General features: G+C 42.1%; 1 protein-coding gene across 1 annotated transcript in view; it reads right to left on the reverse strand.

Moving 5' to 3' along the window:
• LOC143768140 (uncharacterized) overlaps positions 1 to 24,154 on the reverse strand; it is a 121,600-nt gene that overhangs the window by 820 nt on the left and 96,626 nt on the right. The window contains exons 13-15 of the mRNA XM_077256828.1: positions 3,851 to 4,497; positions 3,601 to 3,780; positions 3,128 to 3,278 (exon numbers count right to left, since the gene is read on the reverse strand). Of these exons, the coding sequence (XP_077112943.1) occupies positions 3,128 to 3,278; positions 3,601 to 3,780; positions 3,851 to 4,497 (978 nt within the window). The remainder of the gene's footprint in view (positions 1 to 3,127; positions 3,279 to 3,600; positions 3,781 to 3,850; positions 4,498 to 24,154) is intronic.

Here is a 24,154-nt window from a genome sequence, read left to right on the forward strand (position 1 = left end):
TATGGTCCGTTTTTTACGGCCAAAATACGCAGAAAAGTTCCTGAACAGTGATCCGTATTCAATGCGAGGATGCGATTTTTTCTCTCTAAAAATTATCCATGTGTCATCCGTATGGCATCCGTACGGTGAGATTTTCTCGCCGGCTTACAAAATGGACATATAATGGATCCATGGGCTCAAATATTATTGAAAACATATATACAGTTTATATATATATATATATGTCAGTGAGATATATATATATATATATATATATATATATATATATATATATATATATATATATATATATATATATATATTATATATATACTGTATATATATATTTCATACAGAGCTAGATAGCATAAAAGCTGGTAATTCAATTGCCGGCTTTTGCTAAGTCCTTACCAAACCCGACAGGATATGAGACATGGTTTACATACAGTAAACCATTTCATATCCATTATATTTTTAGATATCCCTCACTAATAATGTTAATAGTGTGTGTGTGTGTGTGTGTGCAAAATTTGGGAACTCTAGGTGTTAAAATAAAGGGTTAAATCATGGAAAAAACTGGAGTGGGCTCCTACGAAATTTTCTCCGCCAGAGTGGGAAACCCAGTGACTGAGGGAAGATATTAATAGCCTAGAGAGGGACTATGGTTATTGGCCACCCTGGCTAAAAACATCTGCCCCCAGCCACCCCAGAGAAGGCAAATCTGCAAGATGCACCTATTCTGGCACTCAGCCACTCTTTTCCCACTCCCTTGTAGCGGTGGGATATGGGGTAAAAAGGGGTTAATGTCACCTTGCTATAGTAAGGTGACATTGAGCCTGGTTAATGGTAGGAAAGGGTTTAAAAACATACACATTAAGAATAAAGCATTTTAATGAAATAAAGAAAGACACACGGTTTTATTATTCTTCATTGTATGCTCAATCCAACTAAAGACCCTCGTTCTCCTGAAAAAAATTCCAAAATAAAAAAGCAACAATATCCCATACCTGTCCGCTGTACAGTCATGTCCCACGATGTAAATCCATCTGAAAAGGTTAAACACATTTTCAACCAGGAGCGCTGCTAATGCGGCCGCTCCCGGCTGTAAAAGACTGGGGAATGAATGAAATAAAAGTAACGGCGCTTCGGTGACTAGTGGTGCCGTCACCGAAACTGCCCCCCCTGGTGCCATAAACTCATATGAACTGTAGCGTGGGAAAGTTTCTAAATATTTTCTCACCCTACAGTTCATATGAGTTTATGCCACCAGGGGGCTCAACTCCGGTGACGGCATCGCTAGTCAGTGCAAAGCCCCTCGTCAGTGCAAAGTATCCTAAGTCATGTGACAAGGCTCATTAAAGGGTCGACATTGACTGTTAGGATTGCTACTTCCAATAGGTGGCACTAGAGTTCTACTCCTCCTCACTGAAGTGACAATTTGCATATTTCCCAGAGGAGCATTAAGTCTCCTCATCTCGACATGCTTAACATGTCACTCTCTGCAAGGAGAAACGATACTTCTTGAATCCCGGTCAGACGCCTCTCACCCAGCCAAACCAGATCTCCACTTTGCACTGACGAGTGGCAGTACCCTGAAACACAGAATGTGGAGTCAGATGGGGCAGAAAGTGGAGTCAGATGGGGCAGAATATGGAGACAGATGGGGCAGAATGTGCAGTCAGATGGGGCAGAATGTGCAGTCAGATGGGGCAGAATGTGCAGTCAGATGGGGCAGAATGTGGAGTCTAATGGGGCAGAATGTGGAGTCATATGGGGCAGAACGTGGAGACAGATGGAGCAGAACGTGGTGTCAGATGGGGCAGAACGGGGAGTCAGATGGGGAAGAATGTGGAGTTAGATGGGGCAGAATGTGGGGGCAGTATCATGGGCAGGATGTGTATTTGGATGGAAAATATTTTGGTACGGGGGGCCCATTTGAAAGTTTGCACCGGTGTCCAAAACTTTGTAGTTACGCCACTGCCACTGTGGCCTGTTACTTTGGGCCTGGCCTCCAGCGTGTTACTTTGAGATGGGGTCTTTGTCCCTGAAGCTTCATTACTCAATATTATGAATCAGCAGATTTGGATGAAATGGGCGACTCATCAAGTTCCATGCCACTGATGATTAAAATACTACTATACTTAGCATGGAAAGAGATATAATGAATAGATCACATCAGATGTTCCTACAAAGAAGGAGTGGATCATAGATCTAGCTAGTAATGTGTAATATCAGCACTGATATTAATGCACTGATATTGCAATATCAGAATATTTATTATTGTAATATAGAGAAGTTACAGACTTTGTTTAGACATAGAGTTTGTGTGCTGAAAGTAAGTGTAAAGAGAAAACACATTAGTTTTACAATAAATGGCTTCACCAACCACTAACCATAAGTGGAGAAAAAGTTTTAGTGTTATCATTCATATTCTCTGAAAAAAGGCCATGAAAGCAAAAATTCTGCAGGGGTATGAAAACTTTTGAGCACAACTGTGTGCACATTTACTTACACACTGCTCTGCTACAAATGCACATTTACTTACACACAGATCTGCGACATATGTGCATTTACATACACACAGCTCTGTAAAATATACACATTTAGGCTACGTTCACACGATCCTTTTTTTGGTCCTTTTTTTTTCAGGTCCTGTTTTGGAAAATCCGCAGTGCAAAACTGCACTGCTGATTTTCCGACTGTTTCTTCTGCGGATTCCTCTGCGGGTTTTCAACAGCACTTTCCTATTGGTGCATGTTGAAAACAGGAGCGGAATCCGCAGCAAGAATTGACATGGTACTTCTTTTTTTCCGCAGAAAATCCGCGAATGAACATTGCTTCTCCCTGTGAATTCTCTGGTGCTTATCAAGACTTGATTTATCTGCCCAACATTTCCCACATTCTGAACATGAATATGGTTTCTCCCTTGTGTGAGTTCTCTGGTGTCTAACAAAATTTGATTTATCCATAAAACATTTTCAACATTCTGAACACGAAAATGGCTTTTCCCCTGCGTGAATTCTCTGGTGTATAACAAGATACCACTTTTGGTTAAAATATTTCCCACATTCTGTACAGGAAAAAGGTTTCTCCCCTATGTGAGTTCTCTGGTGTATAACAAGATGTGATTTCTGTATAAAATATTTACCATATTCTGGACATGAAATAGACCTCTCCCTTGTGTGAGTTCTCTGGTGTCTAACTAGGTGTGATTTCCCTACAAAACATTTTCTACAATCTGAACATGAAAAAGGCTTCTCCCCTGTGTGAGTCCTCTGGTGTATAACAAGTGATAAGTTCTGTACAAAACATTTTCCACATTCTGAACATGAAAAAAGCTTTTCCCCTGTGTGAATTTTCACTCTGCAATGAGATTTGTTTTCTTATTAAAATATTTCCCACATTCTGAACAGGAAAAAGGCTTCTCCCCTGTGTGAGTTCTCTGGTGTATAACAAGATGCGATTTCTGTATAAAATGTTTACTACATTCTGGACATGAAAAGGCTTCTCCCCTGTGTGAGTTCTCTGGTGTCTAACAAGGTGTGATTTCCCTAGAAAATATTTTCCACATTCTGAACATGAAAAAGGTTTCTCCCCTGTGTGAGTCATCTGGTGTATAACAAGCGATAATTTCTGTGCAAAACATTTTCCATATTCTGAACATGAAAAAGGTGATTCCCCTTTGTGAGTTTTCTGGTGTGTTAGGATATATGATTTATGTCCAAAACTCATTCCACATTCTGAACATGAATATGGCTTCTCCCCTGTGTGATGTCTCTGTTGGCTAGCAAGAACTGATTTCTGTACAAAACACTTTCCACATTCTGAACATGAATATGGCTTCTCCCCTATGAGTTCTCTGGTGTATAACAATAAATGATTTATTTGTAAAACATTTCTCACATTCTGAACATGAAAAAGGCTTCTCCCCTGTGTGCGTTATTTGGTGTCTATCAAGGTGTGATTTCTCTACAAAACATTTCCCACATTCTGAACATGAAAAAGGCTTCTCCCCTGTGTAAGTTCTCTGGTGACTAACAAGGTGTGATTTCCCTAGAAAATATTTTCCACATTCTGAACATGAAAAAGGTTTCTCCCCTGTGTGAGTCATCTGGTGCATAACAAGCAATAATTTCTGTGCAAAACATTTTCCATATTCTGAACATGAAAAAGGTGATTCCCCTGTGTTAGTTCTCTGGTGACTAACAAGGTGTGATTTCCCTAGAAAATATTTTCCACATTCTGAACATGAAAAAGGTTTCTCCCCTGTGTGAGTCATCTGGTGTATAACAAGCGATAATTTCTGTGCAAAACATTTTCCATATTCTGAACATGAAAAAGGTGATTCCCCTTTGTGAGTTTTCTGGTGTGTTAGGATATATGATTTATGTCCAAAACGCATTCCACATTCTGAACATGAATATGGCTTCTCCCCTATGTGAGGTCTCTGTTGGCTAGCAAGAACTGATTTCTGTACAAAACACTTTCCACATTCTGAACATGAATATGGCTTCTCCCCTATGAGTTCTCTGGTGTATAACAATAAATGATTTATTTGTAAAACATTTCTCACATTCTGAACATTAAAAAGGCTTCTCCCCTGTGTGCGTTCTTTGGTGTCTATCAAGGTGTGATTTCTCTACAAAACATTTCCCACATTCTGAACATGAAAAAGGCTTCTCTCCTGTGTGAGTTCTCTGGTGACTAACGAGAATCGATTTCCGGATAAAACATTTCCCACATTCTGAACAATGTGGCTTCTCCCTATTATGAATTCTCTCATGCATAACAAGATCTGATTTCTGGTTAACATATCTCCCACATTTGGAACATACAAATATACTCGTTACTCGAGATTTCCAGAGCATGCTCGGGTGTCCTCCGAGTATTTTTTAGTGCTCGGAGATTTAGTTTTTATTTCCGCAGCTGAATGTTTCACATCTTTTAGCGAGCATAAGTACATGTGGGGATTCCCTAGCAACCAGGCAACCCCCACAAGTACTTATGCTGGCTAACAGATGTAAAACATTCAGCTGCGGCAAGAAAAACTAAATCAATCTCCGAGCACTAAAAAATACACGGAGGACACCCGAGCGTGCTCGGGAAATCTCGAGTAATCTCGAGTATATTCGCTCATCACTAATGTTTAACAAAAGATGTTTCGAGGGGACAACTATTTCCACATTCTGAATATGCAATTGGCTTCATTGCTTTAAGAGCAGTACGTTTTTTAATGCCTCTTTTCCGATTCTTATTTTTCTTAGTAGTTTGTAATGATTCAAAAAATAGGCCCTGTTTCAAAGGATCAGATGATAGATCTTTGCTGTGATGGGATGATTGTATATCTGGAGTAGTGATCTTCACTTAAATTGTATCCTGTATGATCTCAAGGTCATTTGATTTAAAAATTGAAGATGTCAGTTGTCTCTCTGATCTCCTGGTACAGTCATCTGCCACGAAATAAGAACAAATATTATTTCAAGATAAAATATCCTTTAAATTTACATTTTTGAACATTTCTGCTCAAAATGTCCATATAAATGGGAAAGTTATGTAACAAAATTGAATTATTCACTAAGACAATGACAGTTCACAGTCTAATCGAAGACCTCAAAGCATGAACCAGTGGAGCATGGTGCTTACCCTGTTCATTCTGCCTCCCAAATATTTGAAAAACGGCAAACAATGTAATGTGATACCAATAAAAACTTCTACACATTCCGCCAAAAACAGCCCCCACTCAGGTGTCAAAATAGTCACTACTCCTACAAATTAATTCACTAATATCTGCTTCTATCAACAGTTGCTGGCATCATTCATTATGCGGGTGGCGCTGGTGATGGATGAGACATTGTAACCAGCCAGAATTTCTGGGTGGCATAGTCTCTGTCCAGCCACTAAGAGTAGGGTGGCAGGGATCAGTGCTAAAATCCAGTCTTCAGGTTATTGGAAAGCACCACACCCTACTAAAGCTTGAAGCATATTGCATAAAGCTGCCAGATACAGCTTTTTTTCTCCTGTGGTTCAATCCGATGTGCTCAGCTCCCTACTTGTGTATGTGAGCATGATGAGACCCCGGCCTGTATTTCAAAGGTGATTTGTTACCCAAAAAATAGGTTTTGTAAATTTAATTAAACATATAAAAACTTGTTGCTAAACTTGTAAGCCTTTTATCATCCGAATAAAAATAACAAAGTGTTAAGAAATTATAAAACGGGATGTTGGAAAAATGTTGCCGACTTAAAGTAGAAACACAGTAAATTTTATTAACTATTTTATATGGTATCACTATCTGATTAAGAAGCATACAAATTTGAAGTTTAAAAATTACAAATATTTCTAAATTACATGCCAATTTTCATGTATTTTCCAATATAAATGCAAAATACATTAACCTAAATTTACCACAAACATAAAACACAATATGTCACAGAATCACTGGAATCAGAAGAAATCCAGTTATTACCATATAAAATGACATATCAGATTTGAAAACTGATATGATAGGAACAGAAACTGGTTATATTAGAAGGTTAAATCAGTATTTGAGGCACTAACTACTATAGTCAAAAACTGTGATTATAGACAATAACACATCTACTGAAATTATGAAACTCAACAGTCTTCATCAGGGCCAATATTTTCTGTCAGAAAAGTCTCTTGAAGAAATATTAGACATTAAAAGGCAACCTGTCAGCAGGATTGCGCACAGTAACCTACAGACACTGTCAGGTCGGCGCCATTGTACTGATTAGAAATATACCTTGGCTGATGAAATTTGTCTTCTGGTTGTTGTTTAAAGGGACTCTGTCACCTGAATTTGGAGGGAACAATTTTCAGCCATAGGGGCGGGGTTTTCGGGTGTTTGATTCACCCTTTCCTTACCCGCTGGCTGCATGCTGGCTGCAATATTGGATTGAAGTTCATTCTCTGTCCTCCCGTAGTACATGCCTGCACAAGGCAATCTTGCCTTACACAGGCGTGTACTATGGAGGACAGAGAATGAACTTCAATCCAATATTGTAGCCAGCGGGTAAGGAAAGGGTGAATCAAACACCCGAAAACCCCACCCCTATGGCTGAAAATTGTTCCCTCCAAATTCAGGTGACAGAGTCCCTTTAACCCCTTAACACCCACGGGTGATTTACATGTTAATGACAGGGCCAATTTTACAATTCTGACCACTGTCCCTTTTTGAGGTAATAACTCTGGAACGCTTCAACGGATCCCGCTGATTCTCAGATTGTTTTCTGGTGACATATTGTACTTCATGTTAGTGTTAAAATTTCTTTGATATGACTTGCACTTATTTGTGAAACAAATGTAAATTTGGCGAAAATTTAGAAAATTTTAGCAATTTTCCAACTTTGAATTTTCATGCCCTTAAATCACAGAGATATATCACACAAAATACTTATAGTTTTTGTGATCGTCCTTTCCTCGCTGTTTGGGGAACCTCTTCTGGGAAATGTTGACCTGGGACAATAAAGAGCCTTATCAGTTTCAGGGACCCTCACCTTCCCGAGCACGCTTGGGTGTCCTCCGAGTATTTTTTAGTGCTCGGAGATTTAGTTTTCATCGCCGCAGCTGAATAATTTACATCTGTTAGCCAGCATAAGTATATGTGGGGGTTGCCTGGTTGCTAGGGAATCCCCACATGTAATCAAGCTGGCTAAGAGATGTAAATCATTCAGCTGAGGTGAGGAAAACTAAATCTCCGAGCACTAAAAAATACTCGGAGGATGCCTGAGTATGCTCGGGATATCTCGAGTAACTAGTATATTCGCTCATCACTACTGGTGACCTGTTGCTGCATGGTCAGTTCCTCTGTCTGCTGAGCTATTGCCCTTTCCTCTCTGTCCAAATGCTGATGGTTAGCCCAAACAAAATCTGGGTGTGGTTTTATATGTTCATCATTCACTGCACTATCTTGCTGGCTATACCTCTTGGTGGATGTGTATTCAGTAGTTCAATCCCTCAGCTAAGGGATTTCCCTTGTTTGGTAAACTCCAGTTGTATTCCTGCAGTTAGTCTGTTTGCTTTCTTTCCCTGCATCTTTAGCTTTTTCACTGTTAAGTTTCTGGGTGGTCACATGTTCCTTTTATGGTTCTTGTTAGTTTTCCCTCACTACCCGATATGAACGTGTTTTAGGTTCTCACCCTTTGTTTTCTTATTTTGCTTAAAGGGAACCTGTCACCCTCCCAGGCGTTTGTAACTAAAAGAGCCACCTTGGGCAGCACTAATGCTGCATTCTGACAAGGTGGCTCTTTTAGTTCTGGTCCCTGCCAACGTTGCAATAATCGCTTTTATAATGTGCCCCTCATACCTTGAAATCGCCAGGGGGGCACCACAGCTATCACTCAGGGCCTCAGCGCGCCGGGTGCCACCTCCTCTTCCTTCATTAGTGTCCCCGGTGCCTGCGATGTAAGGTTTTTTTTCGGGCATGCGCAGTTGCACTGCCCTTCTAACTTACAGCACAGGCGCCGGGGACGCTAATGAAGGAAGAGAAGGCGGCACCTGGTGCGCAGAGGCCCTGAGTGACGGCTATGGTGTGTCTGTGTTAGGGGGAAAGATCTGCCCCTTGGTGACTTCAAGGTCTGAGGGGCACATTATAAAAGCGATTATTGCAGCGTTGGCAGTGACCAGAACTAAAAGAGCCACCTTGTCAGAATGCAGTATTAGTGCTGCACAAGATGGCTCTTTTAGTTTCAAACGCCTGGGGGGGTGACAGGTTCCCTTTAACACTTTCCTCTTCTCTTGTTTGCAGTTTGCTGTGGTCTTCTCTCTAGTTCCTCAGGAAGTACATGAAATCCATTGATGGCCTTTTAGAGAGTTAGGTCTGAGGTGGTGTTTTTAGTTGTGTGGCCAAGACTTTTCTACAAGGACCAGTTGGGTATAGGTGCGGCCTGATATGAACATGTTTTATTTTGTCACCCTGGGTTTTCGTATTTTGCTTAACACTTATCTCTTCCCTTGTTTGTAGTTTGTTGCGGCCCACTCTCTAATTCCTCAGGAAGGAAGTACATGAAATCCATTGATGGCCTTTTAGGGAGTTAGGTCTGAGGTGGTGTTTTCAGTTGTATGGCCAAGACCTTTGTACAAGGACCAGTTGGGTATAGGTGCGGCATCTCCCTATGGTTGAACGTCCCTTTTTCTTTTACCCGTGTGCGAATGTGTACACGTTCATAACTTTATAGCCAGCCTATTCTTGCTTTCCAAGGTGTCAACATGGATCCAGTAAATGCCTTGGCCAGACAATTTCAGCCTTTATACTTGGAGGTTGCGGATATCAAATGCCAACAACAGCTGGCATGTTCTGCTGCCATGAAGAACTCAGGACTACAGAGCATCGCGGCTGAACCCCAGGTAAAGTTGCCGGATTGCTTCTCCGGGGACAAAAGTAAGCTAAATTTTTTGCCTCATGTAAATTATATTTTAGCCTACGTCCTGTCTCCGCTAGGTCAGAGAGTCAACAAGTGGGCATTCTTTTGTCTTTACTTTGTGGCGATGCACCACTTTGGAATTTTCTATGCCTGAGGATCCTCTGGTGCTTTCCGCTGTTGAGGCATTTTTCTCAGCTCTTGGCCTAATTTATGATGACCCTGACAAAGTCATTGTGGCTGAATCCATGATCTGGAAGTTGTTTCAGGGAGGCCATACAGCTGAGGAATACTGCTCAGATTTTATACGCTGGGCAGTAGAGACCTCCTGGAATGATCTCACTCTTCGGAGTGAGTCAGTTCTGCCAGGGAATTTCAGATTAACCCCTTTCTGTCATTAGACGTACTATTCCGTCCATGTGGGGTGGGCCCTACTTCCCAAGGACGGAATAGTACGTCATACGCGATCGGCCGCGCTCCCGGGGGGAGCGCGGCCGATCGCGGCCGGGTGTCAGCTGACTATCGCAGCTGACATCCGGCACTGTGTGCCAGGAGCGGTCACGGACCGCCCCCGGCACATTAACCCCCAGCACACCGCGATCAAACATGATCGCGGTGTGCCGGCGGTATAGGGAAGCATCGCGCAGGGAAGGGGCTCCCTGCGGGCTTCCCTGAGACCCCCGGAGCAACGCGATGTGATCGCGTTGCTCTGAGGGTCTCCTACCTCCCTCCTCGCCGCAGGTCCTGGATCCAAGATGGCCGCGGCATCCGGGTCCTGCAGGGAGGGAGGTGGCTTACCGAGTGTCTGCTCAGAGCAGACACTTGGTAAGCCTGCAGCCCTGCACAGCAGATCGCAGATCTGGCAGAGTGCTGTGCACACTGCCAGATCAATGATCTGTAATGTCCCCCCCCCGGGACAAAGTAAAAAAGTTAAAAAAAATGTCCACATGTGTAAAAAAAAAATAAAAAAAAAATTCCTAAATAAATAAATAAAAAAAAAATATTATTCCCATAAATACATTTCTTTATCTAAATAAAAAAAAATCAAACAATAAAAGTACACATATTTAGTATTGCCACGTCCGTAACGACCCCACCTATAAAACTATATCACTAGTTAACCCCTTCAGTGAACACCGTAAAAAAAAACAAAAAAAACGAGGCAAAAAACAACGCTTTATTCTCATACCGCCAAACAAAAAGTGGAATAACACGCGATCAAAAAGACGGATATAAATAACCATGGTACCGCTGAAAACGTCATCTTGTCCCGCAAAAAACGAGCCGCCATACACCATCATGTGCGAAAAAATAAAAAAGTTATAGTCCTCAGAATAAAGCGATGCCAAAATAATTATTTTTTCTATAAAATAGTTTTTATCGTATAAAAGCGCCAAAACAAAAAAAAATTATATAAATGAGGTATCGCTGTAATCGTACTGACCCGAAGAATAAAACTGCTTTATCAATTTTACCAAACGCGGAACGGTATAAACGCCTCCCCCAAAAGAAATTCATGAATAGCTGGTTTTTGGTCATTCTGCCTCACAAAAATCGGAATAAAAAGCGATCAAAAAAATATCCCGTGCCCGAACATGTTACCAATAAAAACGTCAACTCGTCCCACAAAAAACAAGACCTCACATGACTCTGTGGTCTCAAATATGGAAAAATTATAGCTCTCAAAATGTGGTAACGCAAAAAATATTTTTTGCAATAAAAAGCGTCTTTCATGTGTGATGGCTGCCAATCATAAAAATCCGCTAAATAACCCGCTATAAAAGTAAATCAAACCCCCCTTCATCACCCGCTTAGTTAGGGAAAAATTAAAAAAATGTAAAAAATGTATTTATTTCCATTTTCCCATTAGGGTTAGGGCTAGGGTTGAGGCTACAGTTAGGGTTGGGGCTAAAGTTAGGGTTAGGGTTTGGATTACATTTACGGTTGGGATTAGGGTTAGGGGTGTGTCTGGGTTAGAGGTGTGGTTAGGGTTACCGTTGGGATTAGGGTTAGGGGTGTGTTTGGATTAGGGTTTCAGTTATAATTGGGGGGTTTCCACTGTTTAGGCACATCAGGGGCTCTCCAAACGTGACATGGCGTCCGATTTCAATTCCAGCCAATTCTGCGTTGAAAAAGTAAAACAGTGCTTCTTCCCTTCCAAGCTCTCCCGTGCGCCCAAACAGGGGTTTACCCCAACATATGGGGTATCAGCGTACTCGGAACACATTGGAGAACAACTTTTGGGGTCCAATTTCTCCTGTTACCCTTGGGAAAATACAAAACTAGGGGCTAAAAAATAATTTTTGTGGAAAAAAAAAATAAAAATTTGCATGGATCTGCGTTATAAACTGTAGTGAAACACTTGGGGGTTCAAAGCTCTCACAACACATCTAGATGAGTTCCTTAGGGGTTCTACTTTCCAAAATGGTGTCACTTGTGGGGGGGTTTTACTGTTTAGGTACATTAGGGGCTCTGCAAACGCAATGTGACGCCTGCAGACCATTCCATCTAAGTCTGCATTCCAAATGGCGCTCCTTCCTTTCCGAGCCCTCCCATGCGCCCAAAAGGTGGTTCCCCCCCACATATGGGGTATCAGCGCACTCAGGACAAATTGGACAACAACTTTTGGGGTCCAATTTCTCCTGTTACCCTTGGAAAAATGCAAAACTGGGGGCTAAAAAATAATTTTTGTGGAAAAAAAATATTTTTTATTTGCACGGCTCTGCGTTATAAACTGTAGTGAAACAATTGGGGGTTCAAAGCTCTCACAACACATCTAGATGAGTTCCTTAGGGGGTCTACTTTCCAAAATGGTGTCACTTGTGGGGGGGGGTTTACTGTTTAGGTACATTAGGGGCTCTGCAAACGCAATGTGATGCCTGCAGACCATTCCATCTAAGTCTGCATTCCAAATGGCGCTCCATCCCTTCCGAGCCCTCCCATGCGCCCAAACGGTGGTTCCCCCCCACATATGGGGTATCAGCGTACTCAGGACAAATTGGACAACAACTATTGGGGTCCAATTTCTCCTGTTACCCTTGGGAAAATACAAAACTGGGGGCTAAAAAATAATTTTTGTGGGAAAAAAATTTTGTTTTATTTTTACGGCTCTGCATTATAAACTTCTGTGAAGCACTTGGTGGGTCAAAGTGCTCACCACAGCTCTAGATAAGTTCCTTAGGGGGTCTACTTTCCAAAATGGTGTCACTTGTGGGGGGGCTTCAATGTTTAGGCACATCAGTGGCTCTCCAAACGCAACATGGCGTCCCATCTCAATTCCTGTCAATTTTGCAGTGAAAAGTCAAACGGCGCTTCTTCCCTTCCGAGCTCTCCCATGCGCCCAAACAGTGGTTTACCCCCACATATGGGGTATCAGCGTACTCAGGACAAATTGTACAACAACTTTTGGGGTCCAATTTCTTCTCTTACCCTTGGGAAAATAAAAAATTGGGGGCGAACAGATCATTTTTGTGAAAAAATATGATTTTTTATTTTTACGGTTCTGCATTATAAACTTCTGTGAAGCACTTGGTGGGTCAAAGTGCTCACCACACATCTAGATAAGTTCCTTAGGGGGTCTACTTTCCAAAATGGTGTCACTTGTGGGGGGTTTCAATGTTTAGGCACATCAGTGGCTCTCCAAACGCAACATGGCGTCCCATCTCAATTCCTGTCAATTTTGCAGTGAAAAGTCAAACGGCGCTCCTTCCCTTCCGAGCTCTCCCATGCGCCCAAACAGTGGTTTACCCCCACATATGGGGTATCAGCGTACTCAGGACAAATTGTACAACAACTTTTGGGGTCCAATTTCTTCTCTTACCCTTGGGAAAATAAAAAATTGGGGGCGAAAAGATCATTTTTGTGAAAAAATATGATTTTTTATTTTTACGGTTCTGCATTATAAACTTCTGTGAAGCACTTGGTGGGTCAAAGTGCTCACCACACATCTAGATAAGTTCCTTAGGGGGTCTACTTTCCAAAATGGTGTCACTTGTGGGGGGTTTCAATGTTTAGGCACATCAGTGGCTCTCCAAACGCAACATGGCGTCCCATCTCAATTCCAGTCAATTTTGCATTGAAAAGTCAAATGGCGCTCCTTCGCTTCCGAGCTATGTCATGCGCCCAAACAGTGGTTTACCCCTACATATGGAGTATCGGCGTACTCAGGACAAATTGTATAACATCTTTTGGGGTCCATTTTTTCCTGTTACCCTTGGTAAAATAAAACAAATTGGAGCTGAAGTAAATTTTGTGTGAAAAAAAGTTAAATGTTCATTTTTATTTAAACATTCCAAAAATTCCTGTGAAACATCTGAAGGGTTAATAAACTTTTTGAATGTGGTTTTGAGCACCTTGAGGGGTGCAGTTTTTAGAATGGTGTCACACTTGGGTATTTTCTATCATATAGACCCCTCAAAATGACTTCAAATGAGATGTGGTCCCTAAAAAAAAATGGTGTTGTAAAAATGAGAAATTGCTGGTCAACTTTTAACCCTTATAACTCCCTAACAAAAAAAAATGTTGGTTCCAAAATGGTGCTGATGTAAAGTAGACATGTGGGAAATGTTACTTATTAAGTATTTTGTGTGACATATCACTGTGATTTAATTGCATAAAAATTCAAATTTGGAAAATTGCAAAATTTTCAAAATTTTCGCCAAATTTCCATTTTTTTCACAAATAAACGCAGGTAATATCAAAGAAATTTTACCACTATCATGAAGTACAATATGTAACGAGAAAACAATGTCAGAATCACCAGGATCCGTTGAAGCGTTCCAGAGTTATAACCTCATAAAGGGACAGTGGTCAGAATTGTAAAAATTGGCCCGGTCCATAACGTGCAAACCACCCTTGGGGGTGAAGGGGTTAAAGTTTTGCTGTTCAACAGTTCCTGGCCACAGTCCCTTGAGAAATGACAATTGTTGTTTGCTTAGATAGATGAACCTATGCAAATTGGTGATTGCAGAAATCCCAGACGGGTCATGTTGTGGTTCAATTGTTCAAATATAATAATGAATCTCTGAAGAAAAAAGATGTTAAAATGCAAAGATGCAGGTTCTGAGAGTATGAGATAGTCTCTTGGGATACCTGTAAGAAAAAAATGGATGCATGTACGAGAGACAAAGTCAGGTTTTATTTTTACTCCTGCACTTGTGGATTCAGGTTCAGCCATGAATCTAATTGATCATAATTTCACTATAAATTGTGGCTATGATTTCTCTTCTCTTGGCCTTCCCATTCAAGTTTCAGCAAGTGTTAGGCTACGTTCACATTTGCACCTGTCAGGGCGCGGCAAACGCAACATGTTGCATTTTTTGGGCGGCGCCGACCTTTTAAAAAACGCATGCGTCGTGTTTTCGTCGTGTTTGCGTCGTCGATGCGCCTTATTCCCCATTGAAGTGTATTGACAACGCAGACGACGCAAGTACTTGCGTCGTGGTGCGTTGTACGACGCATGCGTTTTCAATTAAAAAATGAAAAAATTGTCTAGACTTTGTCTAGACACTTAAAAAAAGCACTATATATATAAAAAAAGGGGGGTTGGCATTGTCTTTCACAAGGCTATTCTACAGAGAAGACAGAGAGGAGCAATCTGTTTTCAAAACCGGTAAGTATATAATTTCTCTTTGCATTTTTATTCTGTGTTTTATTTCTTGATTTTGATTTAATTTGTGCAATGTTTGGTCTGTGCTATTGTACGGTTATGGCACTGTGGGTTGTTATTGAAAAATTGTGTTTTTTAATCTGGTTCTGATGTATTTCTGGCGTTATATGATAGCGTTTCTTGTCTTCGGCCTTGCTTGGTTTTGGATTGGTTTTGGGTTGTTCTGGTGTCATGCGGTTGTTCAATGTCTTTTTTTTGGCTGATTTTTTCTTGTTAAATTTCTGGTGCATGTCTTTTTCTGGTTTCTATTGTTGGGGGTAACCGTATGGCGTTTTCTTGGCTCATGTCTTGCTGTGTTTTATTGTAAAGTATGCTGTTGGCATTGCCTACCTTTTTTTTTCTTTCCTTGAGTGTCTTTTCTTGCTGGTGGGGGGGGGGATACATTTATGATGTGTCATTTGTATTGTATTGTTCCGTGCGGCTATATGCCATTCTATTTTCAATTGTATTTTTCTTTTTTTTTCTTTTTTTTTTTTTTTATCTCTGATGGTTTTACGTCGTTTTTAACCGTATGGCATATATCTTCCTTCCTTGACTGTTTGCATTGTAAAGTTTGGAGTATGGATGTATTGTTTTTTTTGGGGGGGGGGCTTTTTTTTTTTTTTTCCATGTTTTTTTTTTCTATTTGACTATGGTTTATCTTTGGGTTGCTGTATATTTTAACAACGGTTGTACCGTAATGTTTATTGCTTATTGTCTAGAATGGTATTTATTACCTTTTTCTGATGTATTTATGTGGTTCTATGTCACAAGATGGTGTTGTTTTGGATCATGTCTTGTTGTAATTGTAAAGTATGGCGTTCATTAGTTTGCTATTTCATTGGTCCTTTTTCTTTCTGTTTAAATAAAGTTTTGTTTTTTTTTGTTTTTTTTAAATTTGGACTTAGGGGTCTATTTTTGCTTAATTTTTGGGGGGTCTATTCTGGATGAAACTTTTTAATACTCTGCATTGTGTTGTATCTGCTATTGTATTCTCTTGCAATGTATGGCGTTGTGGTGTCGCTTGTTGAGTTTGCATTGTCCTATCAGTCAACAGTCCATTGTGGTTGTTAATTTTTTTTTTGTTTGTTTTGTTATTTCTTTGTATGTGGCAGTGTTTGCTTTGGATTTGATTTTTTGTTCATTTTTTCATTGCAGAATAACTTGCAAGAATGGCGACTGAGTCAGCATCTAGCCAATCGGCACAGGGGAGTGCGGTGAGTAATTATGTCCAGTTGCTTACTATTCGCTGTCATTTGTAGCCTTGGCAATAATTTTTGTGTACAATTTTTACAGGCTTCTTCAAGTGAGGGGGAAGGGAATCAGCGGGAGCAGCGAGCTCGGGGCCAAGGTGTGGCGTCAAGCCGGCGAGTAAGTATTTTTTTTTTTTTTATTTAAATTTATTTTCTTGACTAGCATCCTGCTGTGAGAAACAGTACATTTGACTAGCATCCTGCTTTCACTAGTGATGTTGACAAAGCTTAATTACATTATAGCTTTTAAGGGCTGCAAGTATTGGGGGAAGGTAACATACAGTTGAACTCCCTGCACAGGAACATACATAAATACAGGTATAGAAACCAGAGATACATACATCAAATGGCATATTATTCAAAGACAGGACAGGGCAAAGGTACATATCATGACAGGTGCTGGTGGTTGTTCATATTTTCAAATCTTTAACCTTAATGTTTTCCAATTATTCTAGGTTTCACAACGGGACCACAGTGAGAGTATTGATGTAGACCTCCTAATCACCAGCATACAGGAGCGTGGCCCGTTGTGGGACAGCCGTGACCCCTGGCACATGGACCAGGTGGTGTTGAGGCGTTTGTGGGTTGAGGTGGCAAAGTCGCTGTGGGATGGCTTTGACAGCGCTTCAGGCACGGACAAAAGCAACTTTGGTGAGTATTGGTGATACGCCGTGCTGATACGCCGCTATGACCCATCATGCCGGGATAAACACAACCGTGTGTGATGCGATCAACGCCTTCAACTTTGCATCGCACACGGTTGTTTTATCCTTTTTAAATGCTAAATATGTAACCTTTTTTTTGGTTTGCATTCACAGTCAAAAAGTTGAGGACCAGATGGCGATCCATAAAGGACCGTTTCAATAAGGGCCTCCGTAATGAGGAGGAGCAAGCTCGGAGTGGTGCTGGTGCAGCCAAGTGTGTTCCCTATAAATACAACAGGGCGTTACAGTTCCTAAGACCGGTCCTTGGCCGCCGACAGTAAGTATTTTGTCCACATACCATATTGCGCAGCCACATTGTACGTTGCCCAGCCACGTACATTGCGCATCCACATAGTATATTGCCAGGCCACTATATCGCAGCCACATAGTACACGTTCTAGCCACGTATCCACATAGTATATTTCCCAGGCACATAGTGTATTGGCCATCCATGTAGTCAGCTTAGCATATTGGCCATCCACGTAACTTTTTCCCTAGTGGGATGGTATATTGCCCATTAGTCATTTTTTTGGTTAACAGCGTGAGTCCTTGTAGTCCATGACAGGTTACGTTCTGAGTCAGGGCAGGTCTGATCGCAGGAATAATGATGACGTCTCGATCACATGACCCTAACGTCATGGCAGTTTCTGCGATCAGCGTTAAAATGGCAGTCATCTGCAAAGTCACTGTAGATAATTAATTTTTTGGGTTTTGTTTTACATTTTTCTCTTAACTTTAAATTTTATACTATTGCTGCGGCATAGGCAGCATCAATAAAGAGTTTATGACAAAAATGTTTTTTCTAACACAACGCGTGTGTTTGCCGTTGACAGTGGTATGCGGTCAAAAGGCTTTGGCAGCGGGAAGGAGCGCTCTTTTTCTGCAGTTGATATGTCCATGATTGGTCTCATCAGCCATAACAGGCAGCTGGCGATAACAATCAGCAATTTTTAAAGGCCAGACAGACTGAGAGACAGAGGATTGTTATCTATTGTTGTGTCATGTAATGTTAACTTTATTACAGGAGTTGGCGTATGTGATAGGTTATTAATTGAAGACTAATTTTTCCCTTATCTATTCACAGAACACACAGCAGCACCCTCGAGCGTGCTCGCCCATCTGTAGCGGACCTTCATGAATCGCCATCTGACCTGTCACAGCCATCCCACAGCGACAGCAGGCTTGCACCACCATCTGGAGAACCGGCAGCCGGTCCATCAGGTGTTCCCCTGGCCGAGGCCTCTGGCGCTCCTTCTTTTGGGAATTCCCAACAGCGCCAGCGGGCCTCGGACAGGCCAACAATGCCCGAATTTTTGCATTTGAGCACGGTCTTCCAGAATTGTTTCAAGGCGCTGGGCGATAGAATGGACACTGCTCTGTCCAATATCGACCGGCGCCTTGAAAATATGGAATCCGAGCTCTCGAGGCTGGCCAAACATTTTTTTAGTGCCATTGCTACGGGCATGGTGGAACACCTTACGCCGGAACTCCAGATTTCGGTGATGCAGGCCTGCAACACTGCCTACGTGAGGGCTCTGCAGCAGGCTCAGGTCATGCAGTCAGCGACTACAATGCCCGTAGTGCCGTCGCTGGCTAGCATGACTCCGACTCCTGCTGCAGAGCCACTCCAGCCACCCCACCGAGGTCCGCGTGCGGAGCGACGCCACCACAGGCACCATAACATCGAGCCGCCGACTCCTGCTCCTGCCAGGCCCTCATCCTCCCGTAGCCGTCATGCTCTGGGAGCTGACGCGGGAGAACATAGGAGGAAGAGGAGGACACATACTGCGGCTCTGGCTGCTCCAATCATACAGACACCTACTTCGCGGCAGGGGTCTAGCCGCAGCAGGAGCAGCCAGAGCCATTCAAGAACCAGTGGAAGACTTGTTTTGCCTCCTCCCTCCCCTACAGAGGTTGCTGTCTTGTCGCCAGGGTACCCTGAGGGCTTGGAATTGCCGTCGAGCCTACTGGACTCTGGCTCAACATCATCCTCCTCTTCCTCTCCCCATTCCCAACCAGAGACTTACCACTCACCCATGGTAGCTGAGGTTGATACCCCATAAGTTTATTTCCCATCTTTTTTCCTGTTTCCCCAATAAAAAATGTTATTTTCACAACAATATTTGTTTTTATTTTGCAGTATGCTTCTCGGCAATTCACGCCATGCGCCGTCTACACATATTTTGTGCTTCAAACACCTCATATATGCAATGTCAGACAGTATTTTTACAATTTTTATTTTGCCTTTTTTGGGGTGTCTCTCATTGCTGTATGAGGTGTTTACAAACACTAAAGGTACCTTCACACTTAAGCAACGCTGCAGCGAAACAGACAATGATGCCGATCGCTGCAGCGTCGCTATTTGGTCGCTGGAGAGCTGTCACACAGACAGCTCTCCAGCGACCAACGATGCAGAGGTCCCCGGGTAACCAGGGGAAACATCAGGTTGCTAAGCGCAGGGCCGCGCTTAGTAACCCGATGTTTACCCTGGTTACCAGTGTAAAATTTAAAAAAAAAAAATACATATACTCACAATCGCGTCCACCGGCGTCCGCTTCCCTGCACTGACTGTCAGCACTCAGTCAGTGCAGGAAGCGGATGCCGGGGGACGCGAAGGTGAGTATGTACTGTTTGTTTTTTTACACTGGTAACCAGGGTAAATATCGGGTTACTAAGCGCGGCCCTGCGCTTAGTAACCCGATATTTACCCTGATTACCATTGTAAAACATCGCTGGTATCGTTGCTTTTGCTGTCAAACACAACGATACACGGCAATCTGACGACCAAATAAAGTTCTTAACTTTAACCAACGACCAGCGATATCACAGCAGGATCCTGATCGCTGCTGCCTGCCAAACTCAACGATATCGCTAGCCAGGACGCTGCAACGTCACGGATCGCTAGCGTTATCGTTTAGTGTGAAGGTACCTTAACTGTAACATAGATTGTATACATATAATAAGGTCAGTGCTCCGGTGGTTGCAATGGTCACATGGCAAAGTGTTGACACTATTTGAATCAGGATGTATTTCTGCATCCTGATTTCAATACTTAATGGAGCGAACAAGATCGGCTCCCTCGTTGGCAAACTGAACAGTTTCCAAATAATAGCATATGGACACGGCTTCCTGGTGTGCGGTTGCTGATCTGCTTTTTTCCGGCACTGCTTCCGCATGTTCCAAGGCTGTGTGAGTGGCACAACCCATGCACAACCGAAGCCTATTGGCCTCGCCATGGTGTGGTGCCAGTCACACTGCCGCGGCAACTGCAGCTGCGTCGGGTGAAAATGTATTATCAGCAAGTGCGCTCAATGAAGCTGTGTTCCACATGAAACTAGTCTGGAATCTTGACAGTTTGCCTAGGAAGGAGAGAATCATGTTTGCTCAACTAGCGAACACACGGCCATGTGAACAAAAGTGTGGGGGTTTTGCAGACCATTTGGGAGCTGGTGATCACCAGAGTACATTTTGGGCGGTACACCGTTTTAGCGCAGTTGGTAGAAATATGTTCTTTGAAGCAGTGTAGAAAACTTTGAAATTTTTTTTATTAAACATTTTAAAAAAAGGGTGGCAAGTTTTTAGATAAGGCACATTACAGTAACAAACATTTATGAAGTATAGGTAGATGCAAAATTTGACATAACAAAATCCACCTAAACGGATGACATTTATTGCACATAATACTGGAGAAATATTTTATTATCATTATATTTTTAGCACAGTCACAGTAGAGGTATTTATTGGTGTAGTTAAAACCAGAATACAGTCCAACAGTAACATTAACACTACACCATTGTATCTTGCCATGACACACGGCCAACATCTGAAACAAAATAGGCCGCAAATCGATCCCTCATCTGCGCAATTTCAACACTTGTCCTCAGAGGATGATCTTGGTAATCGGGCAATGGGTTTGCTATGGGTTCATCAAGTTCCACATTCAGTCTCTCTTTGGCCATAATATAATTGTGGAGAACCACACAAGCCTTCACCACCTCATCCACTGTCTCAATTTTAAGATTAATGGCGGATCCTAATATACGCTATTTGGAGACAAGGATGCCAAAGGCGCACTCCACAGTTCTTCTGGCCCTGGACAGTCTGTAATTGAAAATCCTTTTTGTATGGTCCAAGCCCCGACTGGAGTAGGGTTTCAGTAGGTTGTTAGACATTTGAAATGCCTCATCCCCAACCACAACAAATGGCATTGCCGGGCCTTCGGTGTGGGGAAGAGGTCGTGGCTGGGGGAAATTAAAATTGTTCCCATATAATCTTTGGCCCATATCCGACTCCTTAAATGTCCGTGAGTCATTTGCACGGCCAAACGCACCAATGTCCACTGCGAGAAACCTGCAGTCCGCACCTGCAATTGCCATGAGCACAGTGGAAAAGTATTTTTTATAATTAAAAAAAAGAGATCCACTTCTTGCAGGCTTTGTAATCCGAATGTGCTTCCCATCCACTGCGCCAATACAGTTAGGGAAAGAACACACTTGATCAAATTTCTTGGCGTTGGCCTCCCAGATTTCACTTGTAGGGAGGGGTAAAAATTCCTCACGGAGATTATCCCACAAAGCGCGGCATGTGTCGGCAATAATTCCGGAAAGAGTGGAGACTCCAATCCTGAATTGGAAATGCAGGGATCTCAAGGTCTCTCCGGTAGCCAGGAAACTGCCAAGAAGATAAATAAAGAAATTACATTAAAGTACATTACAGGAAAGAAATATATCTTGGTACCGTGTTAGCCAGTAGATAGAAAAATATTTAGAATTGAGAGTCCTCAGTGGTTGATACCTTTTAATGGCTAACTGAAAAGATGGTAACAAATTGCAAGCTTTCGAGGCTACATACGTCTCTTCATCAGGCAAAGACTAAAACAAATTCTGAAGAATCACATATTTATGCACAACATAGTATAGAGAAAAAAAAAAGAGGGGAAAAAAAACCATGGATAAGCTAGGTGACATGAAGCAGAATTACCATGGGTGATAAACAGTTACGTCCATAAATATTGGGCCAATTCTTAGATAAGGATTGTTTTATTGTCCTGTGATTAGGGTCTCGTTCTGTTGTGATGACCCCACATGGTCTGAGGGGCAAGTTCATTAGTTGATGTAAAAAGACATAAATCCGTGTGACACATTCATTCCTGCATTTAGAGTGTCAAAGGTCGTCATCAGTTTATACTCCCAGACTCTTCTGTCTCTCTGAGTTTTGAAGTTACTTTTCAATACAAGTAATTTCATGTCCATAATGCTTTGATTTGGGAGACAGAAATGTATTGCCACAGGTATATCCATTCTTTTTTCTTTTATTGTATGGCGATGAGAGTTCATCCTTGTTCTCAGTTTCTGCCCTGTCTCCCCCACATACAGACCCCCAGTTGGACATTTAGTACAAATAATTAGGTACACCACATTAGAAGTGATGCAGCTGAATGTACCTGGTATCTTGTAGTCCTGGTGTGAATGTGTCACACGGATTTATGTCTTTTTACATCAACTAATGAACTTGCCCCTCAGACCATGTGGGGTCATCACAACAGAACGAGACCCTAATCACAGGACAATAAAACAATCCTTATCTAAGAATTGGCCCAATATTTATGGACGTAACTGTTTATCACCCATGGTAATTCTGCTTCATGTCACCTAGCTTATCCATGGTTTTTTTTCCCCTCTTTTTTTTTTCTCTATACTATGTTGTGCATAAATATGTGATTCTTCAGAATTTGTTTTAGTCTTTGCCTGATGAAGAGACGTATGTAGTCTCGAAAGCTTGCAATTTGTTACCATCTTTTCAGTTAGCCATTAAAAGGTATCAACCACTGAGGACTCTCAATTCTAAATATTTTTATATATATATATATATATATATATATATATATATATATATATATATATATATATATATATATATATATATATATATATATATTGGATTATTGGGACCTCACCTTTTTTTTGTTGTGGGGGTTTTCATCCAGTATTTGGACTTTTCAGGGTTATAGTCCTCTATGTACGTAGTATGTGTTATGACCCCAATGGCGAGGGTCTCAGAGGAACGTGGAAGTCTGCAGAGTACAAAAATCCAGCTCATAGGGCAGTGGTAACTGGGTTGACCATATATCTACTCCTAACGCCAACACTAGAAGTAGCCGGGGATCATTCCTACGTTGATTCTAGATGACACGCGCCAGCCGGAGAATCTAGCTACCCCTAGTAGAGGAAAACAAAGACCTTTCTTGCCTCCAGAGAAGGGGACCCCAAAGCTGGATAGAAGCCCCCCACAAATAATGACGGTTAGGTAAGAGGAAATGACAAACACAGAAATGAACCAGGTTTAGCACAGAGAGGCCCGCTTACTGATAGCAGAATAAAGAAAGGTAACTTATATGGTCAACAAAAACCCTATCAAAATCCACACTGGAAATTCAAGAACCCCCGAACCGTCTAACGGTCCGGGGGGAGAACACCAGCCCCCCTAGAGCTTCCAGCAAAGGTCAGGATATAGATTTGGAACAAGCTGGACAAAAAATACAAAACCAAAACAAATAGCAAAAAGCAAAAGGCAGACTTAGCTGATATAACTGGAACCAGGATCAGTAGACAAGAGCACAGCAGACTAGCTCTGATAACTACGTTGCCAGGCATTGAACTGAAGGTCCAGGGAGCTTATATAGCAACACCCCTAACTAACGACCCAGGTGCGGATAAAAGGAATGACAGAAAAACCAGAGTCAAAAAACTAGTAACCACTAGAGGGAGCAAAAAGCAAATTCACAACAGTACCCCCCCCTTAGTGAGGGGTCACCGAACCCTCACCACGACCACCAGGGCGATCAGGATGAGCGGCATGAAAGGCACGAACTAAATCGGCCGCATGAACATCAGAGGCGACCACCCAGGAATTATCCTCCTGACCATAGCCCTTCCACTTGACCAGGTACTGAAGCCTCCGCCTGGAGAGGCGAGAATCCAAGATCTTCTCCACCACGTACTCCAACTCGCCCTCAACCAACACCGGAGCAGGAGGCTCAGCAGAAGGAACTACAGGCACAATGTACCGCCGCAACAAGGACCTATGAAATACATTGTGAATAGCAAACGACACAGGAAGATCCAGACGAAAAGATACAGGATTAAGGATTTCCAATATCTTGTAAGGCCCAATAAAACGAGGTTTAAATTT

Source organism: Ranitomeya variabilis, chromosome 4 (assembly GCF_051348905.1).
Source record: "Ranitomeya variabilis isolate aRanVar5 chromosome 4, aRanVar5.hap1, whole genome shotgun sequence".
Classification (NCBI taxonomy): domain Eukaryota; kingdom Metazoa; phylum Chordata; class Amphibia; order Anura; family Dendrobatidae; genus Ranitomeya; species Ranitomeya variabilis.